This window comes from Trachurus japonicus, chromosome 22 (assembly GCF_045865225.1).
Source record: "Trachurus japonicus isolate A0001 chromosome 22, Traja_1.0".
NCBI classification, from domain to species: domain Eukaryota; kingdom Metazoa; phylum Chordata; class Actinopteri; order Carangiformes; family Carangidae; genus Trachurus; species Trachurus japonicus.
Genome location: NC_140928.1, coordinates 11,560,823 through 11,586,496, shown reverse-complemented (window position 1 = coordinate 11,586,496; position 25,674 = coordinate 11,560,823). Strand labels below are relative to the sequence as shown.

The window sequence follows — 25,674 nt, the reverse complement described above, 5'->3', positions numbered from 1 at the left end:
AATATGATAATCATATTATGAGACATATTTTCATAAATGTTTGTTTCGAGCAATATATTGTTGTGAATTCAATGGTTGTTTTCCTTTTTGTGACCCCACATGATCTTCATAACCTCTATAATCTTCTTAGGATTTATGAGGCTTGGAACCAATGAAACAAATTAAATGATCCAGCTTTTTTTTTTTTTCACTTCCACACATGTCAGGACAGAGGCATAGCCATTGTTTTATTAAGTGAGCATCACTGGTGCTTTCAAAATTAATGACAATTACAAGGTATAAATGAAGTTACATAGTCCATAGTCGTGATGCTTTGGGTGTGGATCTGGCTTCTGAAATCAAATTATCTGCTCTTTCTCCATGTCCCTCTGTCCACCCCTCCCCATTACTGTCCTCTGTATACAACCCAATGATGCAGAGATGCTTTAAAATTAATGTTTAAGGAAGTAATGACAGTCAAACAGCCGTGCTCCCGGCCAACAAGATAACAATGTCTTTGGCATACAGTGAGCGATATGCTCTACTTGCCTGCCAAGACTATATACTTTGTTTAACTGCTGAATTTGTTTCAGACACCGATACATTAATTTGTATTTGTTGGTTTCTTTATAGCCCAAACAAGCCTAAATCTGTGCTCCATACCATCCTCCATTGTGAATTCATTTGAGTGTAACATGTAGGATGAGGTTTCAGCCCTGTAGGTTCAACAGTATGTTGTAATTGGCTTAAAATGTTGTTGTGCACGTTACAACATAAAACACATCAAATATTGGCAGCTCAAAGACAGCATGGGTGTGTATGCCTTTGATTAACAGCCGCCAGTACTTACATATACAGCACCAGCTTATTTTGTAAGGGTTAAATCCTATTTTGCTAACACAGCAAAAAGAATGGATACAAGAAAAATAGTGGGGTTTTCCACCAACATGACATTGACAAAATATGTTGTAATGATAATAAGCTTTATTTATATAGCACCTGTAACAATGGGATTGTTTCGTACAGCACCTTTCTTAACGTAGTTACAAGGTGCTTGCACAGATACAAATAATTTAAGAACCATTAAAACAAAAGACAGTGACAAACAAATGACACAAACAATGAAAAGTAAAGTAAAAGTAAAATCCTGTGACCTATGGTATTTAAAAGCAAAAATTCCAGTATGAGAGCCCAACAAAAACAAAATAAATAATAATAATAGGCTGTTCCAGAGTCTGGGGGCCTTATAGTAGGGTGGTGTTGTAGGTACAACTGAAGCTTCCAGTAAATCAGTGGCGCCATGTGTATAAGTTACTTAGTGAAAGTAATCAATTACTAATTAGCCTACTCATATTTCTTCGGAAAGTTATCGTCCTCAATCCTTGACTCTGTCAATGCTTAAGATTTGATGATCCCTGTATTTTCGCGGGGTAACAGCACAGTTGGTTTAATACTAAAACACACCAAGCACTCCTAAAAGTGCTGCTTTGTCAGAAACACCACAAAGGAGCAACCTGTTTACAGTCGCTGTGAGCCTCAGTGACAAATATGTAGTGTCTCCTGTTACTGCTTCACAGTAAAAGCGCTCCATGTTTCACTGGCTGAACGCTTTTATTGTGAAGCAGCAGCTGCAGCAGGGAAGCAACGGCTCTGATTCTGCATTAGGAGACTGGACAGTAAACACTGAGGCTGATCACTTAAATACAACTATGAACCGTAACACTGGATTAAATGCTGCATTGTCTCCCGTGAATCCTTTGTGTGTGGGAATTCTGTGTGGGAATGGTGGACACTGACACTAAAGATGAAAATCTTACACATGAGAGAATAATTTGAAGTAAATACTAACTGGCTGGATGGAAATTACTGTAAAAAGGTTTAAACCTTACAATAAGATAAGAGCTAACTGTGTTACTGCACTGCCTATGAACACAATATGGCCAGGATGGCACAAGTGAATATAAGGGTATAGTTGATTCTACATAGGCAGCATACTCTACAATGTAACTGTATCTATCTCTGTCACTCGTTGCACATGAAGAATTGATGTTAGCTATAGGCACTAGTTTACCGCGGTCATGTTTTCTGACAAGGTTATCCAACACATTACATGTTGAGTTAATGAATTGGAGATCAAATGATATCTCTGCTTATATCTTGATCTTGTTTTCTTCCTTGCTGCCAAATTGCCAGTTGGTCGGTTAGCTACTCGCTGCAGCCGCTTGTCCAAAAAGAGAGAGAATATTCCACATCCACTGTGACAAGTACAAGTTAAATCGGGTTTGCGTTGGCTTCAGATTGGCAGTGAGATGTTAGGTGGTTGTGTTGTGTGTTGCCAATACTTGGCATGACTCTGGTTGTAGCTGATGGACCGAGAAGGATAAATCTCTCTGGAGAAAGTATAGAATTACACAATAATTGCACAGCGTAGCCTATGTGTGGAACAATTGCAGCTATCATTAAAGTCATTTCCCCCCGTCTGCAGTATGATAGGGCTTCAGCTGTCAACATTGTTACACCCAAAAAGGAACCTGATTGGAAAGATCCTAGACCTGACCCTGCACCCCTTCCATGGCCATTCATTGCTCCCTCAGCTATTGTCACACATGAGCCATTCAAATGCAATCAAGGGCGAGACTTGTTAGACCCATGTGATCTCTGTGGTAGGAAGAAAAACCCCATATTACACAGTCATTATACTGTAAGATAAAGAACATGTTCCGATAATCTGTTACAGCCATATCTGGTAGATGATAAAAACGTTATCTCAGATGTTGCATTGGCCACATACAGTTCCTCAATCACTTTATTCAATAGTGTCTGTCTGACCACAGAAATTCACAAAAACACTGCTATTTTTTTTAAGGGACTTGTTGACTTTTTTGTGGTCCCCTGTGAATGGTTGACTCCATTATTTGGGAGAACCTAGATTTGCACTCCCGCTTTGTTTTTGCACATGTTTCCATCTTCATCATTTCTCATGCATCGTGTTGCCAGTAAAGCACTGCAGGGCCCTTCAGCTGCCTGATGGATGGTGCTTTTACTCTTAATTCTATATTTTTTACCCAACTGAGTCTCCCCTTCTTTCGTACAATGCATCTTGTTTCTAAGGACACTTGCGGTTGCCTTGGAATGATGTTAGATTTTACATGGCGGTGACATCACCCCCGATCTCTTCAGAAAAGCAGGTTTGAGTGGTTGGAACATGGCCGGTTTCAGCGTCTGAGGACCTGAATTTCTTCTTTCTTTTTTTTTTTTTTTTTGCAAAGAAAATTTTCTTCACAAACCGATTCCAACATCGGCCCCTAGTCAGTGGAAAAGCCTCAGGGGTGAACTGGGATCAGGCCCCACAGAACCCCACTGTGCATATGTGTGTGGTGGATGCATGTATACCTACATGTACAAGTGTGCTTACATCTGTGCACGATTGTGTGTGTGTGTGTGTGTGTGTGTGTGTGTGTGTGTGTGTGTGTAGATGTGTGTGAGCATGAAATCGTGTGTCCGGGTGTGGATGAGAGTGCATGTGCAGTGTGCATGAATGTGTGTGTGTCTGTGTGTGTGTGTCTACTCCCGCCAGCCTCTAATGGGGATCATGTGTGGAGTCAGCAGCGCAGACACACAAAAACATGCTAACCCCCACCCCCCATGCACGGTCCACATTAACACACATGTGCACGCACACACACACACACACACACACACACACACACACACACACATATACACATACACATACAGAGCGTGCCTCAGTCAGCGAGTTAAGAACAACTCCTAGGGGAGGTAAAGCACCAGTTTGTGTGTGTGTGTGTGTGTGTGTGTGTGTGTGTGTGTGTGTGTGTGCGTGCGTGCGTGTGTGCGCATGGCAGAACACACACTCTGTTTTAGAGGGATTGGGGGTTGGGGGGGGGTGGAAGGCAAAGGGGGGAGGGGAGGGAACGAGAGAAAGGGGGGGGTTGAAGAGAGAGAAAGGAGAAAGATATGGGCAGTGAGCACGGGCAAAAGGATAGGACGGGTGTGTGTGTTTGTGGGTGTGTGTATGTGTGTGTGTGTGTGTAGACGAGCAGTTAAAGAGAAGGAAAGCGAGTAGAGAGGGAGAGAAAGCAGAAGATCGACAGGGAGGATAGAGTGAATGGCTGAGAATAAGAGAAAGAGAGAGAGGTTGAGGGGCCCTGCGCAGGGGGGAGAGGAGGCCCTGTAGTTTTGGCCGAGGGGCGAGACAGTCAACAACACATGTATCCAAACCTTCAGACAAAACTCTTCATCCAGGACAATAGCAGAGCGAGAGCAGAGCGGCTCATAAACCTGCTCTGCACACTGCTCCATCCTCTGACATTTCTGTGCATTTCTGCAGTTATGAATGTTTCCTGTTGACCCCCCCCCCCGAAAAATCAGTGTTGCCCTTGTATGAACTAATGGAGATTTGAATACACTGTGAACGATAAAGGGTTTGGCCAATGATTAGTACACGCACAGAGGCAAGAAAACAAGTGTGATCCACACAAAATCAATGTTCAAAACCGTAGGAATAGACAACAATGATCAAGCAGGTGTGAACATTGAACTGCAAACACAGCTCTGAGCAATCAAAAAGCTTAATACTTTACTTTTTCTTTGGTTTTACATTGCTGCTCTTAGGTTTCCTGAGAAAACATTTTTATTGATAATTATTGATTAATCAGGTAATTCATTTTGATAGCCTTATGTTTATTGAATTATCCGGTTTAGCCTTGCACTTCACTGTCAGACTCAACAAAAAAAAGGTTGAAATTGATGCAGCAGGACCAGACGTCTTCTATTTTATTCTGCACATTTGTATTCCCAAACAACCAATAGGCTTAGTTCAGTTGGAAGTTTGAAGGTGTTGCTAATAGCAGCTATTGTAGCCCTTAGCTCTCAGCCTTTAGCCCTTTCACCACTTAATTTGGTAAACAAAAGCTCCTCAAAACAACCTTTCATCATACACACATGATATTTTAGAGCCATATAGCTACCATGCTAACAAATGTTGCTTATTTACACATTTAGAAGACATGGAGGAAGCCTATCAGGATCAGCAGAATTAACCTGGAGTCATGTTTTTGGCCATTGACTAATATCCAACGTTTTCTTAAGCCAACTGAGAAACTTATACTGCAGCTGTTTTGTCGTGAACTGCCCACATGCGTTTTCGGTAGTTTGTTAGCTTCATCTTTCAAATAAACATACAGCTGCTTGTCAAACAAGCTACACCATACGCAGTCACGTGAGGCAACACTTCTATAAGTCTGTCTTGAGTTTAGAGATCTCAAAAATTGATTATTTGGAGTGGTGACGTCAACATGGTCTATGCTTGAGCACCTCCATGATTTGGACTAGCATAAAACTCTCCAGAATGGATCATCAGCTCAACAAATGAGCAGCTGCTTCACTAATTTACCTACGGAATTAAACACCCACTGACTAATCTTAAGATTTGGTTGTGCGTACCTCCGGAAAAGGCTAGAAGATCAAGATTACACCTTGTAGAAAGCCAATAAAATATTTAGAGACATAAAATTGGGTCAGTTTATGATGAAGCAATTTTCATTTTCCAACAGCTCTGATTCATGCTCATGCAGTCTTTAGGACTATACCCACTTTACCAAACCAGTGGAATTTCAAGCCAAGATCTTTATAGCTAATGATTTCATAATGGAGATTGCTGTGTTTTGAACTTTAAGGATGTCATAAAAAGAAAACTTTTGAACGGGAAGTTGGGAAAAAAAAAATACTCCCATTGTCAAAATTGCACCCAAAATTTAATCTTATTTGTTTTTGGTTAAGGGGTGAATAAATGTTCTTCAGCTATAAAAACTCACAAAAGAGCTGAAAATTGATCAACACACTTCCACAGTGGCGCTTTTTTTATTCCATTCAAGATTTGTTAAAGGACTAGGCTATGAATAGAAAAGTCGTCATGGTCACTTCAGAAAGGAGCGCGGACCACATTGTTCTAAATCTCTGAAGGTGACAGAAAAACAGCATCTGAAATTACTCTGCTAGTTGAAAGAAAGTAACATCTGTAGACTGTCTGTGCAGCCAATTATACCACCGCACACTCATGTTTGTGTCTCTGATAGAAAAAAAAAGATCCTGTAACCATTCAAACATTTTCGAGAGGACACGCAATCTGGATCCAATTTGACATCCAAGTCGACATATGTTTCTGTCGCGAGCTTTCAGGTCAAATGTAAATAAAAGACTGTGGGCACTTTATGTTGTGAATTCTTCACACAAAAGCTAAAGAAAAAAAAAAGAAAATTGTCACATTGCTGAATCCATACCAAATGTATGATTTGTGCTTTTGAGGTGTGAATGACGTTTTGGCCCTTTGTGAAGGTGAAAAAACATATTTTTCCATTACATTTTACATAAACCTAAATAATACCCTTATAGATTTATACTTCCTGTTTTATTAGTTGACTGATTCACAGGTTAGTTAAAGTCACAGAAAAAAATGGCTTAATTATAAAGTGAAGAAGACGGTAGCAATGTTTGCCAGACTTTGGAACATCCTTTTAACACAGATGAGAAATTCCAGTTAACCTGCAGTAGGTAGGTAAATATTATGTTTCGCCACATTATCTGATTACAGAAAACACTGTATTTTTGGCATGTAAACATTTATTCACTTTCATTTGGTTTTTGCTCTTGCGTCAGTTAGACACTGAAATGAGGCTGACAGCAGAGAAAGGAAGCGCTTTCAAATTCTTTGACAGCAACAGGACGATTTGAGCGTGAGGCTGTGGCAAAACCAGAATGGTTGCAGTGAAGAGGGGAGAACCCACAGGAAATAACCGAGACAGGAAAAAGAAAAGGCATAAATAGGAGAGACTAAACATGTGAAAAGTAATCTTTCCCGCTGAACTTTCGCTAGGCTCTGAGCAGCGATGTGCATGGTAACAACTGGGCGTATGATCAGGGTTGTTTTTCACGCAGTCACTACAGCTGACGATATAAAGATGTGTTTGTCCTTCAGAATGAGCCATTCCATCATTTTTGTTTATTAAAAAATGTATTTTGTGTACTTAAAAGTGTCCAAAGTCTCTAACATTTTATTTTTTCAGCTGTGTATCTACATATCGGCGCATGCAGTCAGAATCCTCAGAAAATATTCCAGGGTTATTGATTGAATGAACAAGGCCACAGGCTAAATCCCTCAACATGAACACATGATTTCAAAACATATATGAACATGTAGCATAAAGATATAGCATGTAGAGCCTCTTACCAATCGCTGATAGTTTTCTGTACAGTCATTTAAAATGTTAAAATGACAGCCAGTCTATGCATCCATGTTTTTTAAAAACAAATAAACAAACAGTGTAGGATTGTATTTTACACTGTTTGGCAAAATTAATAGAGCATAGGGTATAATTTGCTACATAGCCATAGTGTTGACTTTATATCATGTCTTTTCCTCTATGGAAGTTAGCATGCTAGCAAGCCCCAACTAAACTCATCACTTTCCGATAGTGACTCACTGGCATATTATAACCTCTTATTTTGTAAACTAAGCTTTTGTCAAGTGACAATCACCCCCACTGACATATCACTGGCAGAGAAAACTTTAGTCCCTTTGAATATGGAGCTGGGTACCAATTAACTCAGCATAGCATAAAGGCAAACAATTAAAAAAGAAAAAGAAAAACCTGCCTACCTACACCCAGAGAGAAACCTCAATGATTATTCAATTTCTTTAATGCAAACACAAAGTAAACATATAGAAAGGTGGACAAACTGTGTTGGCAAACAGCAACCAGAAGCAGTGAGTTCCCAGCATTAGAAGTAAATAAGAAATAGGCTACAATGTGTGCGCCACAACAGTGCACCTACACAAAGACACAGTGCCTGAAGATTACACTTTTAAATGTTGTATGTCGTCAAAGTTGCAAAGCTACAGGAGTGGGCTGGGCTTAGTAATTTGTGGGGTTAGGGTTAGGCTTTGTAATGCAACTGCTGACAGACTGCTTCACTTTAGCTTTTTTTCTGTTTGTGTATAGGCTAGGGTTAGGGTTTGGGGGTTGAATACAGATTGAGGGAAATGTTACTGTATGAGCTGTGGATGTGCTGCTAGGTGTAATTTCCAAATTCTGACAGAGCCAGGCTAACTGTTTCCCTTTGTTTCCAGTCTTTATGCTAAGCTAAGCTAAATGTGTCCTCGCTCCATATGTAACCACAATCTGCTCATGTAACTCAAAGAAAGTGAATGAATGTATTTTCCAAATTATGTCGCTCTATTCACACAAAAAAAGTAGCATAGCATTCAAAAAATAAACTTTAATAGAAATGAATGGGCTTTAACACTTTCGGACAAGGTTTTTTTTTTTTTTTTCCAAGGTCAGATGGGATTTCAATTCAGGCCCCTCTGGCTGATAAAAGTGTGAGACTGTAAAGTTACATGCTACTACAGTATCTCAGATGCTCACAGTACAGTATGTGTGCATGTCTGAATCTTCCCTGGTGTGTTTATGTGTGTCAGACCCTGAAGGCATGTCGACGTCAACCCTGGGAACTTGTGTGTCTGACTGCAAGTCCACAGTCCTGCCCTGTCAGAAATAGGCCGGGTTAGGTTAGAAAATGTTTCATAAGCGCAGACTGACCTCTTTCCTCTCTGTTTCTCCCTCTCTGCCACCCCCACCCCCCACCCCTCTCTTTCTCTTGGTGTCGCTGTCTCCCTCTCACCCAAACATTAAAACAGTGCAGTACACAAATAGTATCATATACTTTCGTGACAACATGCGCACTGACACCTGAAAAGTCTACTTTTCATACTGTTTTCGCTTCACTGCACCATATTCCAACTTCTTCCACAACTCCCTCTTTCTTCATTTTTAATCTCTCAGAAAAGTCTCCGTTCTCATTAATATTTCCTGCATTCTGTTTTCTGATAGCTTTGTGTTAGAAGAGTAATATCCTCCCTACTAAACTGACCGAGGGAGGTGACTGAAATACTTGTACAACTAAATGTACACATCTGTATGTGCAGGTGTGTGTGTGTGTGTGTGCATGTGACTTTGCACAAATTTGTGTGTAGGTGTGAGTCTGTCCGTGCATGCAGTTGCCAGTCTGCGCATTTGCATGTGTGTGTGTGTGTGTGTGTGTGTGTGTGTGTGTGAGCATGTAATTGCATGCATGTGTCTTCGTGTTTGTCTCCGTCTACCATTTGACTGCCATCTGAATCTGTGGCACGTACAGCAGAGCTACGAAACAGCAGATAGACAGACAGGAGGGAGAAAAAAAGGAAAAGTGTGAGTGTGTGTGTGTGCGTGCGCGTGTGTGTGTGTGTGTGTGTGTGTGCGTGTGTGGTGGTTGTGGTGGTGAGTGGGTGGGGGGAGGGGGTAAGGAGGGGAGAGAAGGAGTGAAGAAGTAGAGAAGAGAACAAGTGAGGGGAAGGGGGGGTGAGGACAGAGAGCAGAGGAAGAGAGACACGTAGAGAGACGGGGAGCATTAGAGAGTTAGACAAATAGAGATACAGAAAGAGAGGGAGAGAGAGAGAGAGAGAGAGAGAGAGAGAGAGAGAGAGAGACAGGCTCGGAGAAGGAGGGGGTGGGGGAGACGAGAGGGGGGGCATCAGCATACAGAGGCAGTCTGTGGTCTTCCAAGCAGCAGCAGCGGCAGTAAAAATAGGGGAGAGGAAAAACAACGATGGCTTGAAAGATTAAATTCCTGTTGGAATAGGAAGTGCAGAGAGAGGGAAGGGCAGAGGCTGAGGGAGGCGATGGGCGCACTGGGTGCTGCCTGGGTAAAGCTGCCAGTTGTGGGTTTTAATTGCATCTTGTTTAAAGGACAAATCCTCTCAATAATGCAGAAACATCGTCCATAAGAACAGTTGGTAAAGGCCAGTGGTTGTCTGGGTATCTGACACCTTGGCACATGGATATCTTGACATGAAGATGAGGCATTCACAGTGCAGCTACAATGATGGAGAAATGTAAAGGGTCAACTAACGAAACAGCACATTTCTTCACTTGCACTTTTGTGTGGTGCCAATAGATAGTTAGGACTTGTTTTTGCACCAGTGGAGTAAGTGGAGTTGAATGGAATTTCAACTCGTAGCTCAAAAAACACTTATATTCATTTCAAAACCAGATTGCCTACAGACCTCAGTGTTAACTATTGTCACAGGAACTATTTCTTTGATAGAACGTGGCTCCAATCCAAAGTCCGTGTTTATTCTGCTCAAACAGCCAACGTGCCAACATTGTTATTTCTTCTTGTCTTCTTACATCCGTGACATGTCATATTACACTTCAGGGATAGGAGCAACAATTCGCACGTTTGCAGACACACCAATGTAACCTACATCACTCGTGGTGAATTTGCATATAGACCTGTCTATTCATGTCTTTGTGTTCCCGAATTCATTTGTAATCGTGTCACTTATGTTCAGTCTGAGCACACCTAGGTGGTTATTATCTACAAACCTTGCAAGTATAATTGAATTGACCTCATTTCTAGATACCAGTTGAATGAGATGGCGCATGACTTTTTGTTTTTTAGGTGAATCATCAATTCAACTACCTAACATATTAATGCTAAAAAAATGTTTTCTTTGCAACATTTTAGTATCAAAAACAACAGATTTTTTTAATGATCAGTGTTGTGCGCTGATATTCAACATTCATGCTGGAATTCCTCTCTGTTGTTGTGAATTTGGCGAGCGTGCACGCATTGTAAATTTTAGAGACCTCGAGAGATAAAAGTTACTCAGCAATTTGTAAAAAAACACGTGGAACAAAAATCTGGTTTCTCATGCCTCTTCTCCTGTTCTTTCTGTCCATTTTACAATCCCCAGATTTATCTCCAAACCTGTTTGTTGGGTTTCAGCTTGGCTCATGGTGAAATACCAACTCTGACACATTGTCCAAAACCAGCAGAGTGATAGGTGAAGGTTTGTGGTTTAATTATTGTGCTAACTATTTGATCGAACATGCCTCTTTACACAGAGAATGTGAGTTTGTATTAAATCTAGCTGGTTTGATGGATAACGATTCATCCAAATGTCACCGCTATTCTTACATCGTCTCATTTTCTGTAACAATGACTTAGACATTTTTTACTTAAATCGATATGACACAAAGCTACATTAACTGTAACTCACAAAGGGAAAGCCTGTTTTTTTCGTTTTTTCGTTTTTTTTTTTTTGTTCTTTTTTACAAAAGAATACTTTAGGGGGTTGAGAAGGAAGGAAGTGATTGCTAAGTGCTGGAACGGGTCCCATGTCTCTCTAAGAAACCAATGAGCTCTGATACAGAAATTCCAACAAACCGACTGATTGGCACTGCAAAGGATGCCATTCAATTAGAAACAAACATGTGAATGGAATGCCTCTGAGAGGGATCTGGAGTGATGAAAAATACAGGTTTGGCATGATTGAGCTCAAACCTGTTTGGGAATTGCACATGTGTGTCTGTGAGTGTATGTGTGTGTGTGTGTGTGTGTGTGCACTCTCACTGATAGGATAGGGGCTTCGTTAGGGTAATTACAGCTTTGCTATGTAAATAAGCTTGTCATAGAGGAGAGAGACACACCCACCTCTTTTTCAGACCCAATTAACCTAACTCCCCTGGAATTTACATACCTAACAATCTCCAGTGCACACACACATATGTATACACACACACATACAATATATTCTAACATTAATGCCTGTGCACTTTTACTCACTTTATTAAAGTGTAAGAACACTTACCACTACATTTTGTACATATTCCAAACTTTGTCTCTCCGCACAGAGCCAGTATAGACACCAGGCAGCACTGTGTGTATGTGCATGTTTGTGTGTGTGTGTATGTGTGCAAACTTGAGAGCATTTGTGTGTATTCGATCCTGGTTGAGGCGCTACAGACTACAGCTAGCCAGGTGATATCTGTATGCATAAGGCATCACCCCAGGCTAACTGGCTGCTGGAGCTGTGGTGAGCAGCATCTATCATCTCAGGCCGCTGATGAATGTCTGTCCTGAGTGGCTCTGTGGCGTAGTGAGGGGAGCACGGAGAGCACAAAATGACTCATAGTGGAAGGAGAAAGGAGGAGAAGGGAGGAGGAGGAGAAGAGAAGGAGGAGGGAAAGACAAGGAAGAAGGATGCAGGGGAGAGGGGAAAAGGGAGAAGGTAGGGAATAAGAGAGAAAAGAGTGAGAGTGAGAATATTCAGTGAGGCTGCATGTAAGGAAGGAGGGATGGAGATGCACCAGGGAGAGGAGTAGAACGAGAGAGAAGGTGATGCAGGAGGTGGAAGAGAAATGAAGAAATGGTGGAGAGAGGTGCAGAGCTAGAAGAAGCAGAAAGAAGAAGAAGGAACAGAAGGAGGACGTGTGTGAGGGTGGAGAAGCATGAACACAAGCAGGAGACATGAAGAGGAAAGACTGAAATGAAGGGAGAAGAGGAAGGGGGAGGAGAGAGGGAGACAGAGAGAGATAGAGATGAAGGATGTGGGTGCACGAACAAGAACAGAGGGAGATAGTGGCAAGAAGGCAGGAAAGTGGGTCAGAGGAGAGGACGATGATGTGGAAGAGAAGGAAGAAGAGAGTGATGAGGCAAGATGGAGAGAATGATACCAGGGGGAGAAACAAGGGAGGGATGGAGATAGGGTGGGATGGAGAGAGGGATGGTAAAAGTTCGTGGGGCAGCATTGCCAGGTGCCGAAAACCAAACAATGAACTAAAGACTCAGGGTTTTTACATGTCAGGACAAACTAACATACATTGAAATTCAAAAAACAGTTAACAATGATACACATGGTCATAAGTATAGGGGGAAAAAACTATTTAACAATTAATCATACCAAATAAAACTTGTAAAACACAGTTTGAGGCTGTGAGAGATGTAATTGGATCTATTGGTCAGTTAGCTTCAAAATCATCTTTCAGTATTGTGAGAAAAAATGAAATGATGATATGTGAGAATTAACGTATCGCGGTGCATTTCGACCTTTTAGAGTGACCATACATGGTAGGAGCTGAATTATCAAATTACACGTGACAAATCCAAAATGCTATTGGAGTCTGGTGCGCTTGAAAGATGGATGGACAGGACAGAAGAATGGGGACGAAACACCAACAACCTTATCTGCATTTTGGTAAAAAAAAAAAAAATGGAGGCAACACATGACGACACTGCTTGTGTTTTTCTTCTGTGCAAAAGGAGGAATAGCCAGTGTTCCCGGGGATCATTGGGTTCTTGGATCAATACTGGTGCTATGATGAGACAGTGATAGAGTTTGTGGTCTATAGAGCTTAGAAGATACCTACAACATCAGTTTCTCTCGTTCTCGTTCTCTCTCACACTGCGTCTGCTAAATTGATATTCAAAAATGCATCCCGTTCACTGTCTCAGTCTTCACTTCACACTGTCTTTCTTTATTTGAAAATGGCTTCCAGCCTCACATTTAGTGTGGATAGGAGAAAACAAAACTTTTGGGAAATGATAAGACATAAGATGTTCTTGTGTCCTGTTTGACTCATTTGAATGTTCAAACTCTCAGATGACTTTGTGATACCTTGAAATACATCTGAGGTTTATGAGGTTTATTTTCAATGTCTATTTTTATTGTTCATTCAGTCGTCATGAGTTTAGTTCTCATTTTCATGAGAACTAAACTGTAAGTTTCGCTGTATTAAAACACTGTATAGCTACACCTGCTGATTTTAAAGATAAAAAAGGAAGACATATCAACTTAAACGTAATGCATTTGGTATTTCATGGTGGATGGAGAGTGTCAATAAATCGTGAAAATGCTGGTGTGGACAAATGTACCAGTGTGAACCAGTTTAGCGAGGATGTTAAATAAATAATAGCCTACATGTAAATATTAAAAGATTATAATTAAAGTTGAGAAGAATTACAATGCACAGCCAGATAGATTGGTGGCAACTATTCTCCCCCAATGTGAAATCAAGCAGTAACTCTACACAATTGAAACAAAGAAATCTGAGGTGTTTTTCTTGCTCTGTGTTTTTCTGATTTCAATTTATACATATTGTAAAGACGTCAGCACTTAGTATGTCACTTGTAAAACCATGTTACTCTGTTTGTCTACTGCATCTTTCAGCATGTGTTGCTATATGTAACATACACTAGTTCACCAGGGAAAATTCTTGCCGTTTATAAAGAAAATGCTTCTCACTCATGTTATTTCTTCCTGTTCATCCTGTATATTTTATCCTCTCCTTTCATTCTATGTCTGCTCATCATGAGGTGTTTGTATTCTCATATCAAAAAAAGCCTTGCCATATACAGAAATGTATTTTCTCTATCTTCCCTCCTCTTTCTCTCTCTCACGTACACACAAATACATGCGCTTGTCTCCACACATACATACACCGCACACAGACAGTCAGCTGTGCCCTTCCCACAGCAAGTAGCACGAAAAGAGAACACACTGCCTGTCCCTGCCTTACACACATATACACACACATATGCACACACAAACTCTGCAACTGCCCTCTACACACTCTTAAAGGGACATGACACAGACTTATACATCGCATCCAAGTGCCAGCGCCATACCTGGATATTGAATAACAATATGTGCAAGGACTGTATCATCCTTTGTTAATATAATCATGATTAAAATGTTATTTGACCGTCAACATTATGCTAGCAAACTGTTTAGAGGGTACCATATTGAGGATTACAGTACGTTGCATTTGTTTTTGTGTTAGTATTTTTAATGCTAAAGTAACAAAACAGCAACCTATCATATGGTTGTGAATGTGCTTGTGGAATTTTAGATATTATTACATGAAACCAAGTCTGTGGATGTTTTCTTCTACACAAAGCATTCTGTGTTGGTCTTTTGTGTTTTAACTGTTTGGATCAAATGTGCATGGATATTCGAAACAGTAAAACAAATGAAGTGCTATAGGACTACCTGAATAAAATGACTACAAGTTAAAAAGAATGAGAAAGAGATTAACAAAACAGACCAATGTCAACTTAATGGCATTGCCTTCCTCAACAACCAATAAGAACAAAATGAAATGATTAAACTAAACCGAATTAAAACTTCTTTTCAATTATTTATGTACTGCCTCGACCTATGTTGGTAGTTCCTGAACCCCATTTGGTCCCCCTCTATTTAGAGTTATGTAATCAGGTAAGTTAATAACCTTAATCAGTGGTTTGCGCGGACTATCTGAGGTTCGGGGTGAAAAATAATGAGGCCCGTTTGGTCGAGGTTTATGGTTGCCCTAAAGCCACACTAGATATAGATTCTTAGGCCGAACATAGTGGCACTTAAATGGCATGTAAATCAACTGGGGGTGCACATTTGCACCAATCAAGTGCCCTTTTGGTATGACATTAGGTCAAGAACAACAGTGCAACGTAGGTACCATTAGGTTACAGCCATATATGTGGTTAAAATAAAGGCGTCAGAACAGTAACAGCAGTAAGTATGAGCTATTTGGCGTGGTATATGAACAAAGCTGTAATGTAAGCTTCAAACTTGAAGGCCTTCAGAAGAGAACTTGAACTTGAGCGAAGTAGACAAAAACTGAGACGCTGTGCCTTTAAGAAGCCCCCACCGTCTCACAACAGGGGGGGCGTGAGCTGAATCCAGGAACAGCGATTGAAAAAAAAAAAAAGCTCCACCAGTGGACTGTTTCAAGTTCCCCCCGGCTGAAACCCTGCCTGATTTGTGGGCAATGTTGGGGATGTAGAAAAAAAAGGAAACCGGAGCAAAGAGAGCGCAAGGGAGAGATAGGGAGACAACACTAACTGGGTAGCTATGGAGATAGTAGGTTTTCCTGGTAGCTTTCTTTGACAGGTGTCGAGTGGGATAAAATAAAGTATCAGAACAGCCTCCAAGATGTACGGCAAGGGTAAAGGAGCTGTGGTCCCCTCCGATAGTCAAGCAAGAGAAAAGTAAGTAAATTATTGCACTGTCACAACAGAGATCCAGTCAAGACGAGTGTGCTGCTAGGTAGCTAAAGTTGCTAACTGATGTGAGGCAGCTCAGTCACTTCAGCAGAGGTGCGCACGCTCTGCCACCTCTTTATGTTAACGTGCAAGCCCGTAAAAGTGATGCCGTGGTAGTTTATTCGTTGTGTTTCGCCACTTTGCCCGCACCCCTGCCTCTTGCATCCCTCCTAAAAAAACTACACAGGCATGGGCTGCTAAGTTAGCTCGGTCGGCTAGCTCCATTGCCAGTTTCACTCTTGTTTTTCTTGTTTCTTTCTCATGCAAAACAGAGAGTGGCAGTTTTAACGACTAAAAGTTGCACCACCTCCACAAAGCGAGAGTGTTGCTTGCACGTGTTTTCCAGCAATAACGCGTTAAAATGTGCACTCGGGGTGGGCTTGCTGTGTTTTTTTTTTCTTTCTTTCTCAGTCCTGCGAAGAGCATTGATGGAGATCGCACTTTAAGTTCCATCTCCTCTCTCCTCGCCCCAGTGAGAGAGAGAGAGAGAGAGAGAGGGGGGAACAATGCGTTGAGAGTGACGCCGCCGTGCATTGTAGCTAGCTTGGCTTTGTGTCGCCTCTCGCTGAAGCGGCAGGTAAAAATAGAATACAGCTGTTTGGGGCTTTGTTACAAAATGGCACAGGAACGTGTTCTAGAATTGTTTCGCGTTCCATAACCAGAACGCGCCGGGCTCTACATTGTATCCATGTGTGTGTGCGCTCGCTCGGTCAGCGGAGAGACGCCGCTGCGATCCCCCCCACCGCCACCGCCACCACCACCATCAGTGCAAAGGGGAGCTGCGCCTCATAACTTTTGTGGCCCGTGCAGATTTTCCACAGTCACCCCGAGTTGCAGGGACCGGTGCCGGGGATAGATTTGCAAAGAAGTGGCGCCAACGCTTCGCTATCATAAACCTTCCCCCCTCCCTAAAAAAAAAAAAACGCAGGCTTCCCCGTGGCTGTTTTGTCAGGAAAACTTAAGGTGGTGTTAGCTTCGAGAGCTGTAGCCCTCCAATCCCTTTGTCTGCATGCCTCTGTCTCGATGCCTGTTGTTCGCTCGGGAGATGCATGCCGCACGGTGACCGACACTTTCACAATCACACAGAGCTTCCAAATCGATCTGAAATGTTTCTTTTACCAACCATTTTTATGCACTTGTTGTGAAGTAGAAAGCAGCACCTGCAGCGAACTTCATTTGTTCATTGGTCTCTTGTTAACAAAGCCACCTCAGACATGCACATGCTTTCTTTAAACTTTTGTAAGATTTTATGGATTCAGAGCCTGCTGTTGTGGTAATAGTGTGTAATAGCTGTTGTTGGATAACTGTTAAATAATCTAAAGGTAAGACCTTCCATGCAGGTGTGTGCGTTATGTGGCTTTATTCCTCACAGTGGCCAGCCTGAACATCAGTAAAAAGCTCACTCTGACTTGCTGGACCACTCAGCAAATTTTGGGGAACTGAGGCGAGGACAGAATTGTCACACTGTTCAATGTTTGCATGAAGATCTGCAGGCACCTCATTACCTTAACCTCACCCCGACCATGGCTCTTTATGTGAACCCATATTCTTTATGCTTTATGCTTCTTCTAACGCCTGTCTTCATCTGCCTCCTGACTCTGGCTCCCCCATCCTTTTGCTGCTCCTCAAAGTCCTCATCCCTCGCTTCAATGTTGAATTATTGAGACAGACTGAAGCAGCTGCTCTCAGCTTTGCGTCAGAGTTGAGAGAGACAGAGGAGAAAGAAAGAGACAGAAGAGAGGGAGATATGGTGGGCAGACTCATCCATGTTTAAAGAGGGGGTTTTGTCGGGGGCCTCAGGCAGGATGTCAGGTGTGCCACCGGTGTACATCGGGGGAGATTTCTCACTCTATGGGATTAAGCGTATGCACGCACTGATGTCCCCCCTCTCGGAACATAAGAGGGAATGGCGGGGAAGGGGGTCAGGAGGTCACCTCACATGGTGTGATGGAGGAGGAAATTGTAGTTTCGGCATGATAAAGGACGGCGAAGGTGCAGAAACCAGAAATGAGTAGAGGTTATTTCCACTTCCAGCCATGCGATGAGAAACTTTGTCACCAGGCCATACAATCTTAAAAACTCTGGAGTAAGGGTGGTTGGAGCTATCTTTAAGATTTTTTTTCCCCTCACCTTTCCTTTTGAATATAATTTAACATTCTGGCTGTCAAAATCAACCCCCACCGTCCTTTTTTCTCTCTTCATCGTGACTTGACTGCTCCTCTGATCCCCTGTACCTCCTACTGTTTCTTCCTCTATAAAAATGGGGCATGCCCCCTCTTACGCTCCAGTCAAAACTATTTCTTCTCCTCTCTGTGCTCTGCTAGCCCATAGCTTCTCCCTCTTCTTCTCCTCAAACTTCCCCTCCTTTTCTATGAGCTAGCTTCTGAGCTTTAATAATGCAGTAGGCCAGGTGCACACACACGCAGCCCCTTTTGCAGCCCACACAAAAATACACACACACACACACTACACATAAAAATTTCATTGAAGGCCTCTTGGGGGGGGATCTGCAGTGTGATCCTCATATCCCCAGACAAAGGACAAAGTTTTTAACTATTCCTCGCTAGTCAAACTCTGATGGGGGATTGTACATGTAAGCAAGCCAGTAAAGCGTCAGTGATGCAAACGGTTTCGATTGAAGCTCTCGGTGTATCCCAAAGCTTCCTGTGAGCCTTAGTGCTTAAACTGCGCAGATGCAAAGAATTGTACTGTAGGTGTGATGAGAAACCAACAAAGTGCATAGGTGAAATGCTTCAGGGTGTGTGTGTGTGTGTGTGCAGTGCAGGTGTATGTGTGGTCCAGTATACTAGACTGACCTGCAAGTGGCAGTGACTTACACTCTACACCAGCGGTCACAGAGAGCTTTGTGACCTACAAATTGCTGGGAGCCTCAGAAAGTGGTCAGATTCCCCTGTCTAAAAGTGTGTGTGTGTGTGTGTGTGTGTGTGTGTGTGTGTGTGTGTACAGATCTGCAGTCTTCAGCCTCCTAAGTACATCGGTCATTTGTGAAACAACCAATCTGTCCCACTGTCTGTGTTGAATTAAACAAGTGGATGTAGCCAGGATGTATTCCTGATGGTGGATGTGTTTTTCTTGTGCAGTATGATGGATTTATTTACAGTAGAATATTATTAACCAGCGCAAATCCCTCCAGGAAGCTTTAGAACTCAAGGCCACTTCTGCTCTGTTTGTTTGTTCATCTGCATGTCTGGATGTCTGCTTGCTCATGTATGTTTTCTTATCTTGGCGACTATCTGCAAGAGGGGCACACCCTCAGCTATTTATTACTTTCCGAGCAGCATGGCACGCTTTCCACCAAACGCGTATGTCGCGAATGCAATGTTCAACCCGCAATCGACCTATACATAGCACAAGACTTTTTATCGGATGTTAATTTGTTGTCATCATCCTACAGAGAGACCGGGCCATCTGCAACAGTCGTTTCACGCACTGTAGAATTCGACTGAATTGGATTACGTAATTATTAAGAAAAAGTTTCGGTTTCGGTTTCTGTGGTGGTGGGTGCAATGCTGTGCGTTTGTTCAACCACAGTGTTGGTGTCAAAAAGGGTATAATAATAGCTGAAGTTTGTATCCTGGGATGGCTTGTTCACCGTCTATGTTGTGATCAAGCATGGACCATCAGCTCCATTCTACAGCTACTGTCTATTTACCTATTCATATCTTTATATTCATAGACTCAATTTGCATACTAACAATGTATATAAATGTTTTCCATCATTTTAGAATTACCATTAGAGATAAGAGCAGGTCAGACACAGATCACATCTCCATCACAACACACTCGAGCAGTTGTCGGCGTTTCTGTTGCTTCAGTGTGCCCGCCTCATCTTCATCTTGACTTCAACCACTTAGCAGAAATGGCAGCTGAACACAAGTGCGTTTTAGGCTCGACTCTCCCTGACACGTGTGCAGTGCTTTACTATCCCCCATGTGGACATTTATGTTTGTTCTCAGTTATGTATTCATGGTTATTTTTATAGAGACACACACGTAGACTATTAACCACACAGCCTAATGCCATACATCATAGCGTTCATAACTGCAACTAATTTGCAACACTTGTTCCTAAATGGGCATTCATAAAACACATCCACAGAGCAATAAAAAATCTGTATGCAATCATAGGAGACACTAACAATAAGCGTAGTAGAACATCCAATAGAAGAATCAAAAAGTAGAGAAATCACCCAACCCAAATGTGTAACTCTTCACAAATCTGCACTTCAAATCATCTTATTATGATTATGATCACATTATTCCCTTGATTAATTAATTGGTCAATGAAACATCAGAAAACATTGAAAAACTCTCATCTCGTCATATTAGAACAAAAAGTGATGTCATCAATTGTCCTGTTTTGTCCCAGCAACAGTCCAAACCTTGAAATATTCACTTCTCTGTATTATAACACCAAGGAATGGTGTAACAGCAGACAATGTGCATACACACATTAATCATTGGCAAATGTTATGTAGGAAATGTAGGAAAACCTATTGTATTTGGTTTCTGTAATATATGGGGTTGGTGAGAGTTTATCAGCATCCTATCCCAACTTTTTATTACACATGTATACATCATCTGAAGAAGCATAAATGCACTTAATTCACTTTAAAAGACATCGCCTTCCCTACCGTTTGATAGCAGTGTGAGAAAAGACGGCACTGAAAAGGCAAAAGACCGTCAGTGGTTTAAAAACAAACTGCACAACAGCCTGATTATCTCAAAACCATGTTTCATTGATCAGTACATTGACTAATGATGGGGACTATGACACTGAGCTACTGTCCTTCTCATTAGGACCTTATTGGCCTGTCAGAGGACTGTCTGCTCTCGGCACACAGGACACTGTCATATCCACGCTGCCGGTCGATTGATGGTCCATTAACAGCCTATTAAACACTGCTAAGTGAAGGAGTTAGGAGTACAATGTTGGGCCAATGGGGGTTTCCCACTCCACAGCATGGTTCTTGTGTCTGTTAATAGACCCTGGTGGATTGCCATTTTCAAGTGTGGCTGGCCCGTTACAATAGCAGTGATTTAAAAAAAAAAAAAAAAAATCTGGCCAAAGCTTTGAAAATGTTGGAATTACAGTGGGAATCGTTATCGTCCACAGCTTTTTCTGTCAGTATCTGGTGTATTTGGTCCAAACATATTTGTCATTTAAGCTGGTGAGTGTTATTTTACCACTGAGATTTTAGGACATTAAAGTTTTGGAACAATCTGCAAAAGTTACTGACGAGATTACCTGGCTCTTTTTGATTAAAAGAAAATTTACAGTAACTCAGGAATGTGTAGACATACCCAGAAGCTTTTGTACAGGTGATCCCATTGATACCAATACAATGGTCACTTTTGTTTATAGGTCTGATTCTTTGTCAATTCCCTTTACTACTCCTGATCAGTTCTTATGGTTGGCGCTACATAGGTTTTCAGCTACGACTTGTTTATCATCCCCAAGTCTGAACATAGTTGGAAATAAACATGCACATGTCTGAGGTGAGCAAAAGCTCCCCCTGTTTAACAACTGTTTTCATTTATAGTGTTACCCACTACTTACTTGTGGTGGTGGGTGGCACGGCGTGTGACTGATGTGCTTGCACAGACTCATGCAGTTTAGAGGGCAGGGGATGTAACCCAAGTTATTTTCTGTGGTTACAATTAACGTTTGTTCCCTAAACACCTCACACACTGGTAGCTGGTAGAAGTTGCTAGGCAGCTGAGCGCAGAGACAACTGTGGTAAAAATACGAACACAAATGCACCAAAAGAACTTTGAACCCTTATGGCTGCACACTTTTGATGTGTTCAGAAGGTGTTGAGCTGCCAAATTGTTATCTAAAAATGTAAAATAAGGAGAATCGAGTTAGTAAGAATCACAGCGCTTTTAAGAAACAAAATAAAGTTTGGTCACTAATGGTTTTTCCCTCTCCGTTTCAGGTTAGCGTTATATGTGTACGAGTACCTGCTACATGTGGGAGCACAGAAGTCCGCACAGACCTTCCTGTCTGAGGTAAGACGATCAAACATTTGTCTGATTTACAAATATAAGAGACTGTACTCTGTTTAAAAATATTAACCTGTAGGTTGCTGGTTCAAGCAGCTCATTACAACCCATGATTCTTGACCCATTATTGGTAAGCATCATCTAATCCTAATGTGAGACAGCATCAGTCTCTCAGCAAAATGGCATGTTTACGTTCAGGTGAAAAGCCCTCTAGTCGCTGGGGTTGAGTGGCGTCAACACCTGTACCCTGTCTCTAATTGGCTTGCTCGAGTATTTTTGTGCGAAACCCAACATTCGCCTCACACCTCGTCCTGACATACAGCGAGCAAGCGAAACGGCAAAGAAAACTCGCGCGAGGGTGTCCTGATATGCAGCATGACGATTTTGTCGCGAGTATATTCTATTGGTTCAGAATCCAAACCAATCAAATTATCGAGGGACGTACACAAACTTGCGGCGCTATTTTGAGATTCCTGGCATTTCCTGGTTGCCGTTTTTCACATCTTTGAGTGTTTTTTCCTCTCATACTCTCCTCTCTCTGATAACTTGCTTGTCAACAGAAAGCAGCGTGTACTATCAACCAATAAAAAGCGCTTAGGGGCGGGACACCGCCGCGAAATGTCGTCCAGATAGAGACAACGCAAGCGATAATTTCAGGGTTGAGCGACATCGCTGGACGGCGCGATGTCGCTCGCGGCACGTCAGGACAGGCTGATTGAAAAGTACGCATTCTAATCACTTTTCCTCGCTCGTGTCGCTGTCGCATCGCTGTATGTCAGGACGGGGTGTCACTCTTCATGCCTAAACCTAACGATGTACTAGCCAATCAAAGGCAGGCAAGGGGCGGGCCTACACCTACCACAGGTATTGGGTGGGTCAGTGAAACATTAGACTTGAAACATAGGAGACTGCCATTATTTTCCGGTCAGTCAGTTTTGTTTATTTTATATGGCCCTGATCGGTCTATACATTTCACAACAAAGTATTTAGTTTTGCTGAAAGCGTGAGCTATGGAGTTTTTGTTCCACATCAAACCAGGCCCACGAGCTGTAACAGGGTGTCAAATGAAAAAACAACCTGTATGGTCATTTAGTTTGAAGGACTTGTTGGTCTGTTAAAAAAGCTTTTGTCAGCGCTAAAACACGTTATTTGCTATACTAGCTTTGAGCCCTCACACTTATACACTGTCAGTGCAAACATGCTAAACATGATCAGAGTGCAAGGTGTAGCGTGAATATTTCATAAGGAGATTCTATAAAGTTACACCAGATCGTGCTCACTGTTGGCCATGTGGAGTCCAGGGTGTCAAAACAACGGATGTAACCTACGTAGGTATTCTGTTCTTTGTACACATTTCCAAGCCTCCAAACCCCCCCCTGTCGGGTGCTGAGAGGCCACTAGTGAATGAGTGAGGTGTTCCCTGGATTCATGAATGTACTTCACATATAAAAAGGGAAACAGGACAGAGCAAAGAGAGATCGAGAGATGGAGATCGACAGAGCCAGAAAGATGCCTATCTTCACGTCCGAGGCCATTGACAGTTTGAGACTGACTGATTATATGTTCTTAACCCCTGGACCTGCAGACATAATCCTCTCTCTAGTGGCTGCAACTGATTCTCTTCTCTTCTCTTCTCTTCTCTTCTCTTCTCTTCTCTTCTCTTCTCTTCTCTTCTCTTCTCTTCTCTTCTCTCCTCTCCTCTCCTCTCCTCTCCTCTCCTCTCCTCTCCTCTCCTCTCCTCTCCTCTCCTCTCCTCTCCTGCAGATTCGATGGGAGAAGAATATTACATTAGGGGAGCCCCCTGGATTCCTCCATTCGTGGTGGTGGTAGGTTTTGCTTTTTTTTCTCTTTTTTTTTTTCAAGGTGTATAGATTTAGAGATATTACAGTACACGTTTCACACTGTATTCCCACCACACATGCACTAATTGATGGGGCTCTAGAGGGTCGGCGTACTTGGCGGCCAACAAATTCTTATTTTGAAATAAGAAAACCAAATTTGGCAAACAGTTCGTTTCCCAATTACTTTTAAGAAATTGGGAAACGAAAAACAGGTTATACCAAAAAACAATCAAACAAACAAAACAAAAATCAATGCAAAACCGAGAAAGGTGATTTCCACACAGGTACTTCAACTCTTGATTTCAATTTAGATTCATACATCAAGAAAAAAACAGATACTAGTTCTTTTTCAATGTGTTATTATCAAAACAAACATGAAATCAGTCATCTAAAGCAGAAATTCTTTGGACATCAAGTACACGACCCCCAGAGTGTCCATCCTGACCTTACATAAGTAATTATGTCATATGCATAAACAGTAGCTTCATTAGAGCTTTTATAGTTTGCTTCCTTATGAAAATGCCATAATTCAATTTTCAATATTTGAAACTGACGGACATAAACAGTCAAATACTCGGGTGCCTGGAAAATGACAAGATGTTAATGTAACAGTTGGTGCTCGTCCTCATTTGTGATTAAAAACTGACTTCTGGAAGGGGCCGGGTCTCAGTTTTGTGGTTGACCAGACTCTTGGAGGGCGTGACCCCTCCCTCCCCGTCTTCTACCCTCTCCCCTCCTCCAGCTCTCCATCCTTCACCCCCGTTCCTGAAACAATGGATCCAGATGGTTAGGGAATGGACCCCCCCTCCCTCTCTCTCTCTCTCTCTCTCTACACTCCCCTCCCCCTCCTCACCCTCTCGTCACCCTTTGTGTTCCCCCAACCTCCCACTTTTCTCCTTTGTTCACGTGGGAGAGGGATTCTTAGCAGATTAACCCATTGCATTCCAGCTCCCTTTGTGTCACCTCTCCCTATGCTGTCTTCCTCCCCCTCCCCCTCTGTCATTTCTGCCCTTGGCTAAGATTTGACCTTTGGGGTCAGCAACACCTTAAGCATTGATCAGCAGTTTCACTCGTGTTTTTTTTTTTTTTTTTTTTTCAAAAAAACAGTTTTTTCGGGGGAGGGTACTGTAATACAGTGTAATAATATGGAGTTAACCACTAATCAGCCATTTATCATAGCTTCATACTCATCAGTTTAAGTTATGATGCTGCTCACAGAGGTACCAGGAACCTGGCTCTAATGTAATAAGCCAAAAACCTGAAAGGATAGTTCAACATTTTTGGAAATTTGCCTATTGCCATAATCCCTATAGTCATAGCAGTAGGTTCATTACCTTTAATTATTGTATATTGTTTTGAGATCCGCGGGGCAGAGACGCAAGCTGCTCAGCGAACACAATGGAGGTGAACCTTACAGGTCCCCTGTCCCTCAATACTCATCAAATACAAAGTCCAACGACTCCAAGGTGCTCTTGTGGAGAAGTTGTGTCCTGCACATTCATCACCACGCTATGAAATGATCATGTCACATTACGAGACCGAGTTGTTTTCGAGGCAAATGCAGCCAGAACTTCATTCCAGACACGGCTGCTGGGCGGAGTGATTTCAAAAGCGCAAGAACTACAGAGTATTTGCTTCGTGTGTCGTAATGTGGCATAGTATATGTTATTATTTCATAGCGTGACAGATGTGCAGGTCACAACTTGTCCATGAGAGCGTTTTGGAGTTGTTTGATTGTGTATTCGATGAGTTTTGAGGGACAGGGGACCAGTACCGTTCAGCTCCATTGTGTTCACTGAGCAGCTCACGTCTCTGCCCCGCAGATCTCAAAAAAACATGCACATACAATTAAAGGTAAAATAAACCTACTCCTATGACTAGGGATT

The 25,674-nt window shown here is 42.1% G+C and overlaps 1 protein-coding gene across 6 annotated transcripts in view; it reads left to right on the top strand.

Moving 5' to 3' along the window:
- The first annotated feature begins 15,594 nt into the window (after window positions 1-15,594).
- Window positions 15,595-25,674, top strand: part of LOC146963579 (single-stranded DNA-binding protein 3) — a 40,005-nt gene continuing 29,925 nt past the window's right edge. For 3 of the 6 annotated variants that reach the window (XM_085767790.1, XM_085767789.1, XM_085767785.1), the window contains exons 1-3: window positions 15,596-15,867; window positions 21,881-21,953; window positions 23,712-23,773. In XM_085767790.1, the coding sequence (XP_085623916.1) occupies window positions 15,812-15,867; window positions 21,881-21,953; window positions 23,712-23,773 (191 nt within the window). In that variant the 5' untranslated portion in view covers window positions 15,596-15,811. Of the gene's footprint in view, window positions 15,868-21,880; window positions 21,954-23,711; window positions 23,774-25,674 lie in introns of all 6 variants that reach the window. The other 3 variants (XM_085767787.1, XM_085767786.1, XM_085767788.1) reach the window with 2 other exon arrangements.